Raw genomic sequence first — 22,419 nt, 5'->3', positions numbered from 1 at the left:
ATGCCTCACACTGGGATCAAGCCTGCAACCCAGGCATATGCCCTGACTGGGAATTGAACCCAGACCTTTTGGATTATAGGTCAATGCTCAATCACTGAGCCATGCCAACTAAGCATGTTTTTATTTTTCTTATTTACTGATTCTTTAGGATGATTTTCTCTTTTTCTTTGGGAAAAACTAAGGTCCATTTTAAAATCAGATTTATTAGTAGTTAGATTTACTTCCAAGACTCTTTGTCTCTTTAGATTATGGCAAAGAACCTTAGGTATGACTTATATAGAATATGATGAAAGCTGCTTCCAAATTTGAGAACAAGAACTTAATTAGTTTCAGATCAAAGACCTTTTATTCCATTGAAATGTCTTTGCCTTTTGTCTTAGAAAGCAAGATTCACTCTTTTGAACAATGCTACCTAGCAGCTTTAGAAATGCTTACTTTGTACAGTTATTGCACTATACATATCTCAATTATTGCCTGTTCTATGTTTATTCCATTTCTACTAAGTAGATTCTAGTACTCTCCCTATTTCACAAATGTGGAAAATGAAGCCCAGAAACATTAATTTTTCCCAAATCAAGCAGATTGTAACTGGCAAAGCCAGAATTCAAACCTTCTTTTTAAATCTTGCTCCTTAGAAATAAAAGTTGTCTTAGATTCATGGAGACCTTCATGCTCTTATATTGTAACTTGCCTGATACACATGAAATTGGCCCATATTCTTATGCCTCATCTAGACTTTGATATTGTTAATATAACACAAAACATAAAAACAATTATCCAATAATTATCTATGAAAGTTATGTTTTTATATCATTAAATGATGCTTACTGGTTACCATTATTTATCAGAGTTATGTGCACTTATTCTTAGGAGAACTTTTTTCTCCCTGCTAGGAACCCAAAACTACTCTTGCTACCACTATTACTACTATTCCTAGTCTTACTACTTCTATATACAATTTGTCAGTTTACCATTTGCGTAGCAACTTCAGTCCATTGTCTAATTAAATCTCACAATGGCCCTATGTAATTCATCCTTATTTTATTGATGAGGAAACTAATATTTAAAGTAATTAACCCATCCAAGATCACAGGGTTAGATAAATACGAACTTGGCTTGCCACTAGGAAGTCTAGTGTCAATGCTTATGTACCTAACCCCTCTACTGTACTGCCCTTCAGTCTGAAGCAAGCCTATGCATATGCAAATACTCAGAACAGTTGCTGAGAGCAAAGCAGAAATTTTATACCATGATGCAACTTGAATAGTTAGGTAATTCTAAACCACACAAAATTGAGAGTGCACGCATGTATATGATGATGTAAATTCGTGTTGGTAGATGATCAGATAGGATAGTTATGGGGATGCCATGTTAAAAGTAGGCAATAATGATGAAAGTAGAAATTCTAATGAATTTAACGGGCTTCATTTCCTACTCTGTAGAAGAAGAATTGGGACCAGACGATTTCTAAAGCTCTTTGGCAATGGCATTCTGTGGTAGGCTTTATGAGCACTTTATTGTAAAGCCATAGTCCTTCTTGGAACCCAGCATAGGATTTACATATAAAAAGATTCTAAACACATTTCCCTTATTGAATTATTGAATGAATAGAATACATTTTTTATGAGCTATTTCCATAATGGGTGGTTTGTAACTTTTATTGGAGGGGGGTAGAATGAAAGACATTCTAGCCATAACACTTAGCATAGAGGGTTTTTTTTTTAATATATATTTTTCCATAGCCCTCATCTAAAGCATATAACTACAGGACACTTTTAGAAAAGAAATGGAAAATGACAGCTTCGTAATAAATTAGACATATAGCTGTTTAACCAGAAAAGTTGCCAATTATTTTCAGTTTGGTAATGAGTTTTTATAAACCCATAAACCCACAACTAATACTGATACAGTAGAGTTCAGTCCCATAGACACTAAATGTCCTTTTTTGTGAAGGGAGTTTGTCTTGTTCCTTTATTTCAAATAGCTCTGCTTTTTTTTTTCTGTCTCGCTGGTGATATCATTTTGAATGTCAGGATTCTCCAAATTAAGCTCTGCCAGCTTGAACACCTTCCCGTCCTACACTGGTTCTCTGATAATACAGTAATTATCCAGCAGCTCTTTCTCTGCACAGCTTCACCCGCCATGCTGTGTTTAGAACACAGGAGGTGTTAATGAGGGGTTGCAAGGGCATCTATTCAGATAGATAGGTGGACTCAACATTTAAAAGCATTGCTATGTGCCTTGCACTTAAACCTCCACTTGCATGGGTCCCCTCCCTTGGAATTTAAGGCAACCGTGCAGCCTTCACAATTCCCAGTGTTGCCCTTTGAGAGCATTGTTCACACAACAGATAAGCAACTCCCCGTATTTAAATTGTCTTGGTGGTGACCTCCCCCTTTAGTTTCAAATACAGCAGCCAGATACTCTTTGACAAAGAACAAGACACAGTCTCCTCCTTTTCACCTCCTTCCTACTCCCTGAAGCTCATTACTCAGCTCCTGCATGTGGTTTGGTATTCAGAATCTAGTTTCTCCCCCGTGAAAAGAATGTATGCACTTTCCAAAGATGCAAGCTTCAAGAACTTAATCCTGGGGGGGAAATAGGTTTCCAGAGTCATCTGAAGTGTTCATAGATTCGCAGAACAAATCCCCAAAATGGTTCTGATTTACTTATTTATGACCTAGGAATCAACAGATTTAAGTGATTCGAATGGCAACCAGGTTTGAAACTTGGTGTTCCCAACTAAATTTCTTGTTTCTCAGCTCATTTGGGTCAAATCCGGACATCAGCAAATATTAAAATTTATTCAGATTATTGTGATCAATATATTGGATTTAGCCTAATGTACTGTAGTGTAAATTGACACTCTGACACTATGGAGTTAAGGATATACATTTTTACATTTCTATTCCTGTTGAGATGGATGCCTGTTAATGCTGGGTTAAATTATCATATGGAGTTAGTAGAGGTAGTGCAAATTATTCTTCTAAATTGATTACTAAGAAAGAGTAACCTAATAGAAAAAAAATTAATCATGGATAAACAGATGCCTAATTGTTCTGATAAAAGTTTTGCAAGTGATTTTCTATGTCATTTTGAGAAAATAATTTACTTTGTTCAACGTCAGTAATCTCTGACGATAGAGTAAAAATAAATCCTTTCTAGGAATAATATAGAGATTAAACATTATAAGAAAGTTAAATTTCTAAAATCTTTCAGATCATTGAAAAGTATCTTTTTTTTATTTTCCCTTGGAAATTGGACATTTTGTTACTGTTTTATGTACTAGAGAAATGCTATGAGGGATGACATTAAATAAAGGATGAGAAACAATAGAAATTGAATCTGGAGGGGAAAAGATAATCCCTTCAAAAACTATATAATAAGATACCATAGAACAGAATAAATAAAAAATCCTAAGGTAAAGCTCCAGTAGAAAGGACACCAATGGCAAATTTATTTTGATATTTTTATTTCAATTAACTGGACAGACAACTAAATGGCTTGTTTTACAAAATCCTTTCTTTGGACCCAACCATACTAAATGACAAAAACAGAATGATGGAGCAAAAAAGTACCTCCAATGCCCCTGATTGTTTTAATTACAGAAAAGATAACTCAACTCCCTTTCCTCCAATCCTTTGAGTTTGGGATTTCTGCTAGCCTGTGACAACTTCTTCCCCCAAACCATTTAACTCCTTCAAAGTAGCTATTTCCTGCCTTTGAATTTAGTCTTTAATAAAACCCTCTCGCCACATCTTTCTCCTATATCGTCTTCACTCTTACACAATTATTGCTCTGACCTCTTTCTATTGTAAATGAAGATGTAGCTCTTTTTTTCTTTTACAATGACTCTTAATTCTTTAAAATAAACTAGAGACCTAGTGCAAAAAATTCCTGCATGGAGAGGGGTGTCCCTCAGACCAGTCTTTATGCTCTCCAATCTGGGATTCTTGGAGGGATGACTGAATACCTATTTAGGGCAGTCGGACATCCTCACAATCCAGGACTGCTGGCTCCCAACTGCTCACCTGCCTGCCTGCCTGGCTGCCTGATTGCCCCTAACTGATTCTGCCTGCCAGCCTGATCACCCCCTAACCACTTCCCTGGCAGCCTGATTAATGCCTAACTGCTCTCCTGCCAGCCTGATTGCCCCTAACTGCCCTCCCCTGCAGGCCTGGTGCCCCCCCCCCCCAATTGTTCTGCTCTGCAGGCCCAGTCCCCCACAACTGTCCTCCCCTGCAGGCCCAGTCACCCCTAACTGTCCTCCCCTGCTGGCCTAATTGCTCCCAACTACCCTCCTCTACAGGCCTGGTCCCTCCCAACTTCCCTCTTCTGCTGGCCTGATTGCCCACAACTGCCCTTCCCTACTGGCCTGGTGCCACTAACTGCCCTTCCCTGCTGGCCTGATCACCCACAACTTCCCTCCCCTGCTGGCCATCTTGTGGCATCCATCTTGCGGTGGCCATCTTGTGTCCACATGGGGGAAGCAATCTTTTCCCACATGGGGGAAACCATCTTGTGTGTTGAAGTGACAGTCAATTTGCATATTACCTCTTTATTATATAGGACTAGAGGCCCGGTGCACGAAATTCATGCATGGGGGTGGGGGAGTGGGGAGGAGGGATGTCCCTCAGCCCAGCCTGCAACCTCTCCAATCTGGGACATCTCTCTCATAATCCAGGTCTGCTAGCTCCCAACTGCTCACCTGTCTGCCTGCCTGATTGCCCCTAACCTCTTCTGCTTGCCAACCTGATCACCCCCTTATCACTCCCCTGCCAGCCTGATTGACACCTAAATGCTCCCCTGCTGGCCCGATTGCCCCTAACTGCCCTTCCCTACTGGTGTGATCACCCCTAACTGCCCTCCCCTTCTGGACTGGTCACCCCTAATTGTTCTTCCCTGCTGGCCTGATTGCCCCCAACTGCCTTCCCCTGCTGGCTCAGTCACCCCTAACTACCCTCCTTTGCCAGCCTGGTCACCCACAACCATCTTCCCCTTCAAGCCTTGTTCCCCCCAACTGCTCTCTCCTTCAAGTCTGGTTGTCCCCAATTGCCCTCTCCTGCTGGCCATCTGGTGGTGCCCATCTTGTGTCCACATGGGGGCAGCCCTCTTTGACCACATGGAGATGGCCATCTTGTGTGTTAGAGTGATGGTCAATTTGCATATTACCTCTTTATTATATATGAGGATATTTACAGCATATTGGGTAGATTCCTTTGGCAATACATTGCTTCCAAACCAGCTCTTATTATTCTCCTCCAGTTCCAGAGGGATTCCATGTGACTTCAATTAAGGTGTGAAATTGCTTCATGTTAATTGCCCACACCCTTTCATGATCTGCTATTAAGACAATTAAATATCTTTAATGGTACATTAACTAACAGAGCCTTCTATCCTTTCCACTTCTTGAAAATTACAGGGGCCAAGGAAAATGTCATTATATAGGTAGTAATAAAAAATTAGTCATATTTTATTATTTTTTTATGAAAACTGATACAGAATGGGAGTTCTTTATAGAATTTCATTTATGAGCTTTGTTAAAAACTGGAGTTATTGCCTCCATTTGGAAAACAGAGCTTGTCATCAGCAACAATTGCCACACACACAAGTTTTCTCACTCTCCATTAACAGATCAGTATTGCCACTCAATAACTTACACTTAGTTCCCCCACAACTACACAGAACTCTCAAAATTTAAGTAATTTTCAAGGACCTAGCAGTAACATAAAAGTAATCATTAGTAACAGTTTATTACTTTATATTTGATTTGCATGGCTCATTGTTATTGTAAACATACTTCCATAACCAATGTCATTTGATAGTCACTAACACTCTGGGAGTTTACATGTTAAGATTAGCATCCCAATTGTAAAAAGGAGGAACTGAGTTTAAGAGAAGTTAAATAACCTCCTTCTATGTCCATACTGTAGCTAAAAGGCAAAACTGTGACCAAAGCTATTATCTCTAGCATCCCATGTGCTGCTGGATGAGGATTAGCTGTTGTGTGGTAATGAATGGCCAGTAGTGACTTGACGATTTGACAGGAGTGATTTCAGTGAAGGGAGTGGGGAGTAAGTCTTACTGAGATGGATTCAAGATATCATAGGAGCCCAGCTGGTGTGGCTCAGTGGTTGAACATTGATCTATGAACTAGAAGGTCAAGATTTTATACCTGGTCAGGGCACATGCCCAGGTTGTGGGTTCGATTCCCAGTAGAGGGCATGCAGGAGGCCGCTGATCAATGATTCTCTCTCATCACTGATGTTTCTATCTCTTTCCCTCTCCCTTCCTCTCTCTGAAATTAGTAAAACAATATTTTAAAAATTATCAAAATAAGAAAGTGATATTCACTGACACATTTGAAGAATTCTGTTCTGAAAGGGAAGTAGAGAAAGGGGGAGCAAGGAGGAGAGAAACATGACAGTTACACAGTGGGATTGTTGATTTGTTTAATTCTATTGTAAGATATTTAGAGACTGATGCGAAATAAAAACTGCTATTATAGGAGAGAGGGTCACTGAGTAGAGGGGATGGGATCAAGTGCACAAGTGGCAAGTGCAGGGCAGGTTAAGATAGGAACGGGCAGCGCCCACACATGCAGCAAGCAGAATGTGCGCAGGTTAATAATTTTTGTGGTATTAATATGAGAACTTTTTCTTCTTGTCTTTTCTAAGTATAATGCAAAGTAGGGTATTTGTTGATTAAAAGGACAAAAGAGAGGAAATGGAAAGGGAGAAAATACGGAAAGGGAGAAGGATAGGGAGCGAAAAGAGAAGAGGGAAAGAAAGGGAAAAGAAAGAAGGCAGATATATTACCTGAGTATGAGAAGGATTTGAGGTGCTTTGGGAAGTTTGAAGGGCAAAGAGAAGGTATGGGATAGTCACTGGGAAGAATGAGAGTAATTGGCAAGATAAATGTAGTAGGATTCTAGAAATTACGGAGAACCCAGGCCCATGAGATTTAGGGTCAAGGTTTTAATATGAGACCAGTCAGAAAAGTTTTCTGTTTTTCTCCAGGCATACTAAACTACTGGACAATAAGCTTAGAACAGGAACTCTGGAGTTAATTACACATTAATTTGAGTGCTGATTCCACCCTGTGTCAGTACACTACTAAGAACAAACTACCATTTTGTTCTTCAGATTCCTCAATTGCCAAAGGGACCAATAATTTCTCTACCTTTTAAGGTTACTTAAAATAACCTTAGTGTTTATAAAGTGCAGATATATAGTAAGTGCTCAGTTAATATTAGCTATGATTATGAGGGCAGCAGGTACCAGGTCCCTGGTTTATTAAGTTGCCTGATTAATAAATAACAGCAACTACTAATTTAACTTTTTTTTTTAATTTTTAAGAAAGGCATTATTTTAGTTTAAGTTTTCCAAGGAGACATTTTTGATAACTGAAATAAAATTGATTGTTGAATGTTAAAAGCTGCAAACAGGGAATATGAACTATTATAATGGCAAGGAATGCCTGCATATTCTGATAAACTGCGTCTGCAACAGAGGAACCAGTGAAAGAATATAAAAAGAAAAATATTAAGTGGAAAGCTTGCCTTGGAAATACCCATACCTAATCTTACAAAGACAGGGTGGATTTTATTGTTAACAAGACTTCAAAGCCCAATATATATTTGGGATTTTTTATTTTCTAATGGTATAGTCTTACATTTAAAAATAAAGCAAATAGCATATATTGTTACAGAATTCATACTTTATGGTCTTGTTAGGGCCAAGTGGAGCATTTTATTTGTGATACCAGGACTGCAGGGCTTGGCACAGACATACAGCCCGTGCATTTCAGGCAGTTAAGAAAATGATAACCTTCATTGTCAAGTCACAAGGTAACTGGTGTCCACCATACAGACTGCTCATGTTAATGGGTTAAACTTGGGTTTCTGCTATGTGTTAAAGTAGTACATGATGTGGACTGTTGTTAGAAAACTGCACTTGCCTTGTGTTTACAATTGAGCAAGAATACTATCTCATCAAATCTCTGTACCCCATTTTTACTCTGAAATCTGAGGTGAATCATTTGGCTTCAATGTACTATAGATCAAGAAAAGTCAAAAGAAGAATAAAAGGAAATGTCTAGGAGAAGAAGAAGAGTGGGGAAATGGAGGGAAGAGGAGTAAGAGGATGGGAAAGAAGAGGAAAAAAATGAAACATATATCAGAATAGAAAAAAAAAATAGGAAGAAAACTTACTTGAAGAAAGGGTACTAAAAACCAAACAGAAATAATTCCCTTTTTAGGACATTATCTCCTTTACCTCTTATCTAAAAGTATAATGATAATACATATGCTAGAGGAAGAGTGATATTTATCTAAAAAATATACTGTCAGGTAAAAAAGCAAAGTATTTTTCCTACATTAAAGAGGAAGGGGGCAAGAAATGTGATCAAAGACAACCCACGAGGGCCAGGTGAAAGAGTGGTAGTGTTATTCATTCAGGTTTTGCATCATCAGGACAGTGGATAATCTCCAAATTTGTTGGAGAATAGGGTAAAATGAAATCTGAGAGAAACCCATTTAGAAAGTAATTCCATACCCAGTGCTAGCATTAAATCTTGCCCACTGAAAACAAAATCTGTATCAAAGAATAGCCTACAAGGTTCTGAATGAGACAGCATTACACAGTAACATCCCAAGTTGCCCAAATCCAGAGGATTTTATTCCAGCTGTTAAGTGGTTGGTGGCACTGAATCTGAGTTTCTGTTAACAGATTAGGGAGTGGAGAGGACAAGAAAGATATGGAGTTGGATTTTTTTTTTTTTTTTGCTTGTTTTTTCACTTAATTTCAAGTCTGGAAAATAATCCTCATCAAATGAAACTAAATATCAGACTTCGCTCTCACAGCTGTAGTGGATCAGAATGCATAAAGAAGATGGAATCAGAACATACTCAAGAACAAAGAACATATATATGGCTTTAGAAATCTCTAGGTTTTATATAGACATAAATATAGATTTAGATGATATAGATAGTTATAGATATAGATGATATAGATATAGATATAGATATAGATATAGATATAGATATAGATATAGATATAGATATAGATTCCTTATGAAATAATGTGATATAACAAAGTGATAGGAAAGTCCTTTCTTTAAACATCACTGTACTATGAACTTCTGGGGTTCTTTGCAACTACTAATAAGGTCCTGATTATTAGGAAGAGAAAAACTTAATCTTGCATGGGATAGGAATGCTTTGAGCACAATTTCATTGGGGTAGATTTATAGAACTATTGATAATCAGAACCTAGACAGTTTCTTAGACATGCTTCTTAAAGGTTTCCCCCAAATACTTATTATTACATGATTGGAAATTAATTCCAGAACTTCAATTCCAGCTACTAGTAGCTGTTTAAAATTGTGTTTATTGTTTAGTGTACAGTAAAGTATGTTATTTTCACATGTGGGATTGGTAACTCTTGATTTATCATTTGTTATTTAGTTTTCTTAAGTGCTTAAAATAAGCTCTATAGAAAACAAAAGGATAACTCTTCTCAACATGTCAATTAGCTTGACTAAGCCAACCCCATTTTCAATTGCAGTCAAAACTATATTACTTGGAGTATATTAAATATTATCTATATTAGATAAACAGCTTTTCTCATAGGTAATGGTACCTCAGCCAGATTTATTCCAAAACATAAGATTGTGTTCACAGGGCAACTCACAAAATTTTCAAATGCTCCCAACCTTTCCCTATGGAATCCATGCCTTAAGATTCAGTTTGACATATTTTTCATGATTAATCTGATTGGCTGTATTCATGTCATGCAAACATAGATATATTTTTCTCGATAAAGAGATTGACTAAATAGATTTCCCCCTATGCACTTATATATTTGATGGACATATTATTAACTTTGCATTCACTATCAAATTGAAGCTGGTATATATCATAATCACAGTTTCAATTGTCTAGCCAGGAATTCAGGATGTCTGACACAAATTAGCCCTGTCAATCCTACCCCTCACCATTTCTCTATTTTATCCCATTCTTCAGCCAGTCAATGTTTTTCATCTCTTCATCCTTATTTGTTAGATCATCCATCTCTGTAAATCCTCTGCATCTTTTAGGTTAAATAAGATAGCTTTTTTATTTACTCTTTTCCATTTAACTCTCTATTATGCCCATCGTACCTTGTGTTTTGTGTGCTCTCTCTCTCAGCTTTGAGCTCCATGAGGGCAGGAGTCAAGAGATAATTTCTTGCAGATGACACAGATTCAGGCAGATTGCCTGGGGAAAAAGTAAATATTCACCTGTTCATAGAAAAAAATGAACAAATGAATGCTTGAACAAATTGATCTTTGTATATTAGTTAGCAAAGAGTAATTTAAATTTGAGAAGAGAAAAAAAATAATGTCAGTAATAGAATTAAATAGCTGTAAGATTAGTTAAGCTGAGTTGAAAGGATCAGTAAATGTTTTGTGAACTAGTTCATTCTATTAAAGACATCTAAGATGCCTTTTACCAAAATAAAGGTTAAGGTTGTAACAAAGATTAAGAAGTATTTATTTGAAAAAGGGATTGCAATCCGGAGGCACAGATTCAGGTAAATTGTGCTATAGAGAAAACAAAGGAAGTCAGGGTTTCTTAAAGCAAAAACCACAAGGACAGCTGTCATTTGGGGCCTCCATACAAATGAAGGATGTGGCTAGGTTAACAGGAATTGGTTAAGTCCCATATGTAAATGAAGGTTGGAAAAACTTTAAGTGCTGTTCCCATTTAGGCCCTTGATGTATATGGATGATGCTTGCTGGTGAAAGGATTGGCTCTTTTCAAAGTGAAGAATGTAGATGATCTGGTTGCCATGGAAAGGAGGAAGTAAAATCCAAAATGCAGTTTCAGGGTTAGCCAAATGGTTCCAATGTTCATGAGTAAAGCCTGCATAATGCAAAATTCTTTATAGCCTCCTGCCTTCACTTTAGTTCCCTCAACCTAAATGGCTCTATATTGGCACTTTCCATTCATAACTCTCTGCTTCTTCAAAGTCTTCATATGGAGGTCAAGTCCAATAAGGTCAGGAAGTTTTCTCAAACAACCTCCCTATCATATAGTGATTTATAGTTTTACTTCACATCAAAGCACTTCTCTTCCAGACAACAGTAAATTCGTCTAAGATAGCACTGTTTAAGAAATATTATGAGCTATATACATAATTTAAAATATTCTAGTAATCACATTTAAAAAAACAAAAAAGTAAAATAAATGTTAATAATAACTTCAACCCAGTATATCTAAAATATGATCATTTCAATTTATAATCAGTATTAGAGGCCCAATGCACAAAATTTGTGCACTAGAGGAAGGGGCCTTCAGCCTGGCCTGTAACCTCTCACAGTCTGGGACCCCTCAAGAGATGTCCACCTGCTGGCTTAGGCCTGGGGGGATCACTCCTAAGCCAGCAGTTGGACATCCCTCTTGCCGGTCCAAGAGCCCTTGCTCTTTACTGTCCTCCTGCTTGCTGCTCCTTACCATTCATCTCACTGCTCCTTAGTGCTGCCACAGAGGCTGGAGAGGTTCTCACGACTGCTACTACGCTCACCCACTGTGAGCCAGACTTCTGGGTGAGTGATGCTCCCCCTGTAGGAGCACACTTACCACCCTGGGACAGCTCCTGTGTTAAGTGTCTGCCCTTGAGTAGTTAGTGTGCATCATAGCAACCAGTCATTTTGGTTATTCTGCCATAACAGTTGCTTAGGCTTTTATTATATAGATAAGCCATATATTGAGATATTTTTGTATGTGTGTGGTCTTTCAAATATAGTGTTTATGTGTATAGCACATTTGAGTTAGGATTAACCATATTTTTAGTGGCTGCTGTATTAGGCAGTGCACTCTTAGGATTTTCTCATCAGCTTCTGCTATCTTCTCCCCAGTGCTATATCTCTTCAATTATATCTCAACTCTCTTTCATAGTACAGTCTTAGACTAATATTTTTTACTATTGGGGAATTGTTGGCTTTTCGCGGGCAAATAGGACATCCCTAGCTTTAATAATCACTTATTTGTTTAAAACTTACTCAGAGAATTATTTTTAAACTGTGGGTGATTTTTTAAAATTATATTTAACTTGAGGCCCGGTGCATGAAATTTGTTCATGAGGGGGAGGGATGTCCCTCAGCCCAGCCTGCTCCCTCTCAAATCTGGGACTGTGGGCTCCCAACCACTTCCCTGCCAGCCTGATCAAATCTAACTACTCCCTTGCCAGCCTGATTGCCCCTAACTGAAACTCTGTACCCATTAAATATTAACTTCTCATTCTCCCTTCTTCCACCCCCCAGCCACATCATTCTACTTTCTGTTTCTATGAATTTAAGTACACTGTAGGTATCTCACTTAAATAGAATTATAAATTATTTGTTGTTTTGTATCTAGTTTATTTCACTTAGTTTAATGTCCTCAAGGTTCATTCATGCTTGTGTCAGAATTGCCTTTATGGCTATACAGTTTTTCACTGTATGTATACGTCATATTTTGTTTACTGATTCATTCATTGATGAATGTTTTGGCTGATTGCATTTTTTGGCTATTGTAAGTAATGCTGCTATGAGCAGGGTTATGCAAATATCTGTGCATGTCTCTACTTTTCATTCGTTTTTCATATATATGCAGAAGTAGAATTTTTGGATCACATGGTAATTCTATGTTTAATTTTTTGAATAATCACCATATTGTTTCCCACAATGGCTGAGCATTTTATATTCCTACCCACAATGTAGAAAGGTTCCAGTTTTTTCACATATTTGCCAACACTTATTTTCTGTTTGTTTTTGTTTTTTGTTTTTAGTTTTTACAATAGTCATCCTGCATTTGTTTTTATTGGCATTTTTGTATGACATGAGTAATAGTAGACATAACACCAAGTTGGATATTGATTGATATATAGCTATAATAACATTGTCTGATATAAAACAATCATTTGTACATTTATTTGATAAATAGCTTTTATTAAAATCTCCCAATTAGGCATTTGAAACCCGATATTCTCATTGTCTTTGCCACTACTCACAAAATCAGTAATAAAAATTTCTCACAGGCTTATTATAATCATCAAATGGATTAATCAATTTAAAGGCTTTGAAACTTTTAAATAATAGATATATTAAAGGGATTAAAGTTATTCTTTAGAGATTATCATTGTGGTTATTGAGTACATCATAGTGATTTTGGTTTATATTTTGGATTTAAAACGTACTTAAATAAGCCTGTGGATATGTGTCCTTACAGCCAAATAGGTGACAGAGTACTGAAAAAAACCTGCTTCATGGCATCATATGAGTAACTTTCCAACTAAATCACTTTATCACTTCTTCCAATTTCCCCTATGCCCTAACCAATTATAAATAAATGGCTATATTTAGCACATATAAATATGTTTTAATTTTAGAGATTTTGACACTATTCATAAGATAATTACAGGTAAGAAACTTTAAAATTTCAGTAGAATCTTCCATAAGAATATTTCTTTTGTAAAAGAAAGACAAAAAATTTAATTACCACTGACACTATCTTAAAATTACAGGATCAGTTCTTTCTGAGTTAGTTTTCTCTTTACTCTCTGCTACTTAGGTTAGGCCAAAGATGGTTCTTTAGGGATATTTGAGGACCCACCCAGTTCAGTAATTGAAATATTTTAAAATTGCATTTAAAAATACATATGTATGATCATATGATTTTTATCCTTTATTTTGTTAATATGGTGTACCATATTGATCAACTTACATATTTATGTTTTATATATCCTTATACCCTAAATAAGCCAAACTTGATCGAGTTGTATTATCTTAATAAACAAATACACCAATGTTGCAGAGTTTAAAATCAATATACAAAAACATATTGTGTCCCTATATACTAACAATGACATTTTAGAAAAATTAATGAAAAAAATTTCATTTGCAGGTGCAACAAAAATAATAAAATATCTAGGAATAAACTTAATAAAGGATGTGAAGGGCCTATATTAAAACAATACATTTCTGAAAGAAATTGAAGAAGATACAAAGAAATGGAAAGATAATCCAAGTTGATGGATTGGAAGAATCAACATTGTTAAAATGTCCATATTACCTAAAGCAATATACAGACACCAGTGCCCTGGTGCATACTGAAAGGAAATTAATTAGAAGGTGGCCAGTGGGGCGGGACTGGGTGAAATGGCAGAACACGTCCTGGAGCCAAACTCCTGCAGTCACTCCTCGGCCAGCCACACCTGGAGTTGCACCACGGCTCAAAGGGCATCTGCAGAGTCAGTGGGGGTCCCTCTGGCAGGTGGGTTCCTTTGGCCTGGCCTGTGAGAATAGGGCCAAAACTGACTCTCCAACATACCCTGGCGAGTCTCAGATTGTGAGAGGGTGGTTCTCAGGTTATTCACATCGGAATCAGGCTCCCTCCTCTTTGGTTCTGGAAGTGTCACCCAAGAACCATCACTGCCAAGTCACCACAGCTCAGCAACTCCTGAATTGAGTGTCTTCCCCCTGATGGTCAGTGTGTATCATAGCTACCAATTGGAGCATCTGCCCCCTGATGGTCATTACATGTCAGAGTTACCAGTTGGATTGTCCGACGGTGACTTAGCCTTCTAATAAATAGACTAGAGGCTCAGTGCACAAAATTCATGCACAGTGGGAGGGTCCCCTCAGTCCAGCCTATATCCTCTCCAATCTGAACCCCTCAGCCTGCACCCTCTCACAATCCAGGCCCATGGGCTCCTAAATGTTCACCTGCCTGCCTGACTGATCACCCCTAACTTCGCACCCCTGCCAGCCTAATCACCCATAGCTGCCCACCCCCCCGGCCAGCCTGGTCACCCCTTAGTGCTCCCCCAGCTGGCCTGGTTGCCGCCAACTGCCCCCCCCCCAGCCTGGTTGCCCCTAACTGCCCCCATAGTCTGGTCGCTCCTTAGTGCCTCCCTGCTGGCCTGGTGACCCCCAACTTCCCCCCCCCCCATAGCCTGATCACCCTTCACTGCCCCCCCTGCTGGCCTGGTCACACCCAACTGTCCCCTCACCCCCGTGGGCCTGGTTGCCCCACACAGCCTGCTGCTCAGTTGTGTTGTCACCCCTCACTGCTACCCCTGCTGGCCTGGTCACTGCCAACTGCCCCCCTGCTGGCCTGGTTGCCCTATGCAGCCTACTGCTCAGTCATTTGGTTGTCCCTCACTAGTCCCCCTGCTGGCCTACTTGCCCCAAGCAGCCTGTTTGGTCATCCGTTTGGTTGCAATGGCTGCTTAGGCTTTTATTATTATAGATAGTGCAAAAGAAATAATAAGGCAGCTGACTGAATGGGAGATGATAGGTATAAACAACAAATCCAAAAAAGGGTTAGTATCCAAAATGTATAAAGAACTCATAAAACTCAATATCAAACAAACAGTCCAATTAAAAAATGGACAGCCAAAACTAGTTTGGTTCAGTGGATAGAGCATCGGCCTGTGGACTGGAAAGTCCCAGGTTCAATTCCGGTCAAGGGCATGTACCTTGGTTGTGGGCACATTCTCAGTAGGGGGTGTGCAGGAGGCAGCTGATTGATGTTTCTCTCTCATTGATGTTTCTAACTTTCTATCCCTCTCTTTTCCTCTCTGTAAAAAATCAATAAAGTATATATTTTTAAAAATGGACAGAGGACTTAAACAGACACCTCTCCCAAAAGATATACAAACAGCCAACAGATACATGGGTAGCTATTAGGAAAACACAAATCAAAACTACAATGAGATACACCAGTTCTATCCACTGTCCTTTTACCTCACACCTGTTAGAATGGCTGTCATCAACAACACCAATAACAACAATAAAAATGTTATTTTTCAGAATAAAAATGTACCTAAATTTACAGAGATAGAAAGTAGCTGAATATCATGTGGCTCCAGGCAGTGTAGATCCCAATTGGTCCTCTTATCCACACACAACAACTATTCAATCACAGCCATACTCTCTCAAATACCAAGGTAAAGCCCAAGGGAAGAAGTTATTTGATTAAAAATACCATTCAAATTAGCTAGGCATTGTAGTGATGGTTCAATAAGTGGAGGTACTTAGCTGTTTGTTTCTAAGTCAAAGTTGAAAATAACTCCAGATACTTAAGTGAAATATTTCATATGTTCTTCTACAGCCACATATCTATTTCACAACAATATAATGAATCCTATTAAATGTGTTCAATATGCTGATCATATTTTATGAGAATAAGTATGACATAAAACACTGTTCTTTCTGTGCAATAATCTAGCAAGGGCCATGATAATTTACATATGAATGAGCTTTAGAGACAGTCAGAACAATGGAGGGGAAAATGAACAGTTTATATAGATGTGAACTGAAATCACATGGTTGCATAATCACTTTTCCAGCATTATCTTTGGTGAAGGAAATCTGGAGTCCTTGGGAAAATTTTGGGGGAGGGAGGGAAAGTGTTATTTTCCTTTTATTCTGACTTCTCTCCCATTATCATTTCTTATGTAGGATATTCTGAAAAAGGTCAATAATTATTTCAATTTACCACAACAGTGTCCTATTTTTACAGTGGGGTAAGATTAGAAACTTGTATATAAGGATTTTTTTTTCTACCCCAACTAAATTGAAGACTGAGGGCTAAGTAACAGAATATAGTTTTCTATTCATTAAATGTTATACCCTTAATGTCTTCTCTAACTCTACATGAAAATCCTGTAGTGTAGGTTAGTAGGGACTGAAGTAAGGACTGAAGCCTTATCTATAAGGGAACTGGAACCACTCATATATCTGTGGTTGAAGAAGACTTAAGAGGTTGTACTGATAGAACTGGAAGAGGATCACGTATATTCATTAAATATATTACCCAGTTAAAACTTGTTTTTACAGTGGGGAGAAGAGCTCGTGATGAGAATTGAGAATAATAAACTATAATTTGAAATTTTATAGAGGCTAAACTGATGCCTACAATTATAACAATTATTGCCATTTTGCTTTCCAGTGTGTATGTACAGGGAGCCATCGCTACATGAAATTGGAGAAAAACAAGGGCGTTCGAGGAAAAGTTCTGGAACACCAACCATGAATGGAGGCAAAGTTGTGAATCAAGATTCAACATAGCTGAGAACTCTTCCCTTTATCCCTCTTTCATCCCTTCCCTTTCCCCCACTCCTTTGCCCATTTTCTTCCAATAAACCCACCCAAGGAGAGAAAAATAAAATGGCAACGCAGGACCTGGTGGCTCCCAAAATCTTCCTTTGTGTAGGACAGGAAAATTGAACCAAAGCTTTCCTGTTGCAGTGTGGTAGAAAATGCACATGCACAAAGATTAGCACACGTATAAGCGAGAGGAAAATAAATCAAGACTCCACAAACATTAAAGTAAATTGTGCATTTATTACTAGAGGGCTAATTGTAATGAAGACATAACTGTAATAAAGATGAAATAAAGTTATTACCTTAAAGAAAAGGGCTTTGTAGAACTGAACTTACAAATTGATGTAATATCCTAAATAGCTTAAGTTCTGGGTAATGCTATGATGAGTGCTTTGTTTTAATTTTGTATTTTCTTTGGGTATCTGAAATTAACACATTATTGAGTCCTGTTTTCAGGATGTTTTTAAACCATGATATTGAACATTTACTTATAGATTTTTAATGCCCTGAAGATATATAATAAGGAATCACTTCACATCAAGAAAAATTTAAAAATTTATTTTTGAAGTTATTATTTAAGACTGTTTTAGACAAAGGATGGTCTTATGTTTAATCTAATGGTATTAACAAATTGAATTCCTTACTAAAAAGAGTTTCAGGTTCTCTTAAGAGAATGCCATATTTTTATCCAAGATATTAATCATTTTTTTAGTAATTTAGATTTTTTTTTCTGAGAATGAATTCATTTTTTAGAAGTATTTGTTATAACCATTCCTGGGCAATGATGTACAACTTACATGCTCTTACTGTTTGGTCAGATTTTTTATTTTGTGGACAACTTTGAGAGTATAGGTGCATGTCTAGTTGTCTTAGAGAGAATTTGTATCATCTATTGCAACAGGAAAGAAGAAAGAGGAGTTTTACATAAGAAAATACATTCTAGAAAATTGGTCAAAGCAAATTATATCTGCCTTTGTAACTTACCAGAGTTTTATGTATACAGCATTTTCCAAACTCTGCCATGATGTTGGGAGGCATGGCTGTGAAATTCCAAACTTACTATTTTATGAAGCAGATGGATACATATCCTTGTTTATAAGTCTAGGTGACAATAAGTGTGTTTCCTTGGGGACTTGTAATAGACTTTCAGGGGTTTAGAGAAAAAATACGGAATTGACAGCTATGGTTTCAACAGACAGGTTTGTATGAGAAGCTTAAAGTAGTAAAAATAAATAAATAAAACTCAGTGTAAGGCAAATGCATAGTTAGGAAAACTAAAGTATTAGAAAATATTAGGAAAGAAATTAACATTATTCAATTGCCTTGGAAAAACTAGATCTACTTAGTCCTACAAATCAGGAATGGTGTAGAGACATCCAAATTAAAATAAAATAAAACAGAATGTTTAAAAAAATGTATGCTGATTTATGGATATTATTGAAGACAGCATGTTACTTCTCCTATAATTCTACTGTCTGGCATGTATTGCTCAAAATATTACTCCCTAAAATGTATACTCTTTGAAGATGCTCAAGGTCACTACAGCTTCTCTCACTCTACACAATCATTATTCTCCAATAGTGATTCCTATACTTCACCAAGTATTCTATTAATGTTATCAGGAGATTAGCAGAAAACAAAAAGGAAGATTTTGCCTAATCAATTGCAAAGAATGGAAGTTAAGTATCTAGGCAAGGATTTTGAGCACAAATTTGCAAGAAATATTCATTTATCCAAAATATTTAGAAAGTAACAAATAAAGACATTGAAATTAAAGAAAAAAAAGGGAAATGTTGAAAAAGAATGCCCTTGTTAAACACACACACACACACACACACACACACCCAAAAAAAAACACCTGGTTGTATTTCTCCTTGTCACTCTTTATTCAACTTGATAATAAATGCACCTGTCACTTTCAGGACCAAACCAATCCCAAGCACAAAGCCTTATTTTCTTTAAAGACATAAAAAAGAGGCTTCTACAAAATGGGTCACAGGCTCATTTAACATGAAATTATCTGTGGGGTAGGGCCACATGCATGTATACACTCACCACAAACTCATCAGTAACACCATTTTCACAAAGTGCTATCAATTACTCAGAGGACTTCATGACAGAATACATTTAATCCAGTTAAATATTATGAAAAATATGAGAGATCTGAATCTCCAATAGAATTCCCTGTTTTCAGTGGCTGCTTGTTTGGTATCTAGAGTCATTTGTTTCCTTCCTGGCAGCAGTTAAGAAGCAGAGTTCTAACTCAACAACTTCTGTAAATTTTTTCCCCTCTATATCATTTAAGCAAATGTTCATCACAGTAAAATGTTTTGTATGTTAGCTTTGTCGTAGTTACAGTTACGTTCAGAGAATAAGTTAGAAACATATTACATTATCACATGAACCTGACTGTGTTTAGAGCACAGGTGAACATTTGCTTAATTACTGCTTCCTTTGTGAGCACCGAAAACTAGTCATAGAAAACATCAGTATTCACAGTCTAGGTTTTTTGTTGTTTTTTAAATTAGCAAATGTAAAATAATTATCTGGTTTTCTCCAAAAATATGAGCCAGTTTAAATAGTTTATTTTCAGATTTGTTCAAGTAAAAAAAAATATTTACTTTGATATATTCATTATCCCAATTTCTGGGTCTCAATTCATCCCTCAATTATTCTCCTATAAGTGAAGTAAGCTGTTTAAAAAATTAAATCTCAGGAGAAATATGACTTCTAACAAAGCTTTGTTATTGGCTCTGTACTACATAATAAGACATGTTTAGCCTGAGAGTCATTACAAAATGTTTTAAAATCACTGGGCTTAAGAATGAGAACAAAACTTTGGAGACTCTCACAAAATAGTTTTCTGGTCAATATACCCAACTTGCTTGTTAAGCTAGAAGTTTGAGGTCTTGAAACAAAAATGGTGCTTTAGTTCCATTTGCTAATTCAAAAAGTTTTGTGTCTCTGGAAACTGGAGGACAGCAAGCAAACCTATTCTTGATCGAAGTAATAGTTTGGTTCGAATTTTACATATTAATTTTATAGCACATTTTTTGCCACAAAGACTTGGCCCAATAAAGCGATGCCAACTGATGCACATTGTGACACTTTATGGACCTCCTTATAACCCAGATAGGTTTTTTGAAAACTGTGTTGAAGACAATGACAATACTGAAGATAGGTATTATTTATAAATGGGTGATGTTGTGGTGCCTCTAGCAAGAGATGAGAGTATTAAGACAAAGTCAAAGGATCAAAATGGCTTAACATGTATTGAAAAGTTTGAAGGTCCTAACTTATGGTCCCTGATTTCTTGGTGAAGAAGCATGACTACATCAACAGTAATTTTTTTTTAAACATAGATCCAGAAATAACAAATCTATTGCACCTTTATAGCTTAATGTACCAGGCCTTGCTCCAAGAAAGGTTTCCATGAAGTTGTTTCATTTCATCTGCACAAGGTGAAATACATTCAAGTATAAAAAAAAACTTCCCTGCTCATTGTAATATCATAAAAAGCTGAGATTGTAAATAGCGTTTTTTAAAAATCAGAATCACAATTAAAACAGTGGATTGTTCTACAAATATATATGTGTATATATACAAATGCTTCTGAAATAAGAACTTATATAGAATTTTTATTTGATTTGTGGTATTTAGTTATAGGTGATAAAAAAAATAAAGAGATTTGAATGTAAAACTTTATATATAAATGTATATTTCTAATGATAGTATAAATTGCCACTTTATAACAAAAGAAGAAACAGGTGGGAAGAACAGTCAAAGCACATGCTCCTTCAGAACTTCATGATCTGAATCCCCTTTTTGATGCAGAGGCAATTATTTTTTTATTTCTAAAAAGTTATATTATAAACCTATACTTCCTGAAACAGATTCCATGATAAGTCATAGCAAATTGAAAATTTATGTTTAAGGGCTGGAGAAAGATGTTAAATGCTCATCTTACTTTTCAGGATGTTTTTCCTGGAGCCCAAGTTAAATATTCAATATGTAAGATCTAAAATAAGTGAAAATTGTTAATGTTCAGAGATGGCATGTTGATTTTTGGTATCAAACAGAAGCAAAAAATATTTTACATTATACTATTAGCAAAAAATAATGCCATAAATTTCACCATTAGATGTTTTATTAGTTGGAAAGAATGAGTTGATGCTTCTTTGTCTTCGCTCCAAGCACAAACTAAAAAGACGGACACTCATTTCACTTAAAGTTGTTCAAAAGTCCAAACTCTCATGAGTAGAATCAACATTAGCTCCATTACAAGGTTCAATGTTGCAGTTTTAAGAAATTATTGACACTGAAATGTTTAATAAACATGATATATGAGAAACTGAACAAATTCATGTTTTGTTATTGCATTAAAGCACATATTATTCAAATTATGGCTTTTAGAGATCAGATTTGTAAAATGTTTATACATCCCAACGTTCCTGAAGTTAAAAGCAATTATATTCTTGAGATGCTCATGCATGTACACAAAATACTTGCACTTTTTTTTACATTAAATTTCTTTGGGAAGTGTCTCTCCTTTTTTTTTTTTTTTTTTTTTTAATGTGTTTATCATACAATGTCACCGACAAAGTCCTATGCCTTATTAAAAAAAATAAAAAATGCCTTTATAGGTGGGGAATAAGTTAAAAAATTTGAATACTGCTGTCAAAAGTAAAACTTATTTTGTAAATATGAAGTTACTGTGGTAAATCTAATACTTCTCTTTTTTAAGATTAAAAAGTAGAGCACATTCATTTATTCATAATTTACTATATACTCAGTTGAGTTTAGGGATCATACACTAAATTATAATTTCCCCAAATCCCAAAACGGCAGAAATATAAATAAATAATGTAATGCTAAAAAGAGTTACAATCAGTATATTACTAAGATTTTGTTGTTGTTAATCCTCACTCGAGGATATTTTTCCATTGATTTTTAGAGAGAGTGGAAGGAGACGGGGAGAGACAGGGAGAGACAAACATCAACTAGTTGCTTCCCACAACTGAGATATGTGACCTTGTCTGGAATTGAATCCGGGACCTTTTGGTATGTGGGTAGATGCTTTATCCACTGAGCCAAACATGCCAGGGTCCTTATATTTTATATTTAACTGATTATGCAATAAAGACACCTAGGGGGAAGACAAGGATTGAAAAAATATTAGATTTTACAAAGTAATAAAAAACAGTAAGTAGGGGAAATATGTTGAAGAAAAGTTATGGAGACCCAAAAAGTTGACTTGCTTAGGAAATACTTATGAATGAAACAAGG

At 36.5% G+C, this 22,419-nt stretch overlaps 1 protein-coding gene across 4 annotated transcripts in view; it reads left to right on the top strand.

Annotated features, from left to right (window-relative positions):
- Positions 1-21,677, top strand: part of FGF12 (fibroblast growth factor 12) — a 508,911-nt gene extending 487,234 nt beyond the window's left edge. For all 4 annotated transcript variants that reach the window (XM_036446555.2, XM_045583847.1, XM_036446554.2 and 1 more), the window contains one exon: positions 16,979-21,677. In XM_036446555.2, coding sequence (XP_036302448.1) covers positions 16,979-17,097 — 119 coding nt within the window. In that variant the 3' untranslated portion in view covers positions 17,098-21,677. The remainder of the gene's footprint in view (positions 1-16,978) is intronic.
- The last annotated feature ends 742 nt before the right edge of the window (positions 21,678-22,419 follow it).

This window comes from Pipistrellus kuhlii, unplaced genomic scaffold (genome assembly GCF_014108245.1).
Source record: "Pipistrellus kuhlii isolate mPipKuh1 unplaced genomic scaffold, mPipKuh1.p scaffold_m20_p_2, whole genome shotgun sequence".
NCBI classification, from domain to species: Eukaryota; Metazoa; Chordata; class Mammalia; order Chiroptera; family Vespertilionidae; genus Pipistrellus; species Pipistrellus kuhlii.
The sequence above is the reverse complement of the archived record's forward strand: the minus strand, read 5'-3'. Positions and strand labels throughout refer to the sequence as shown.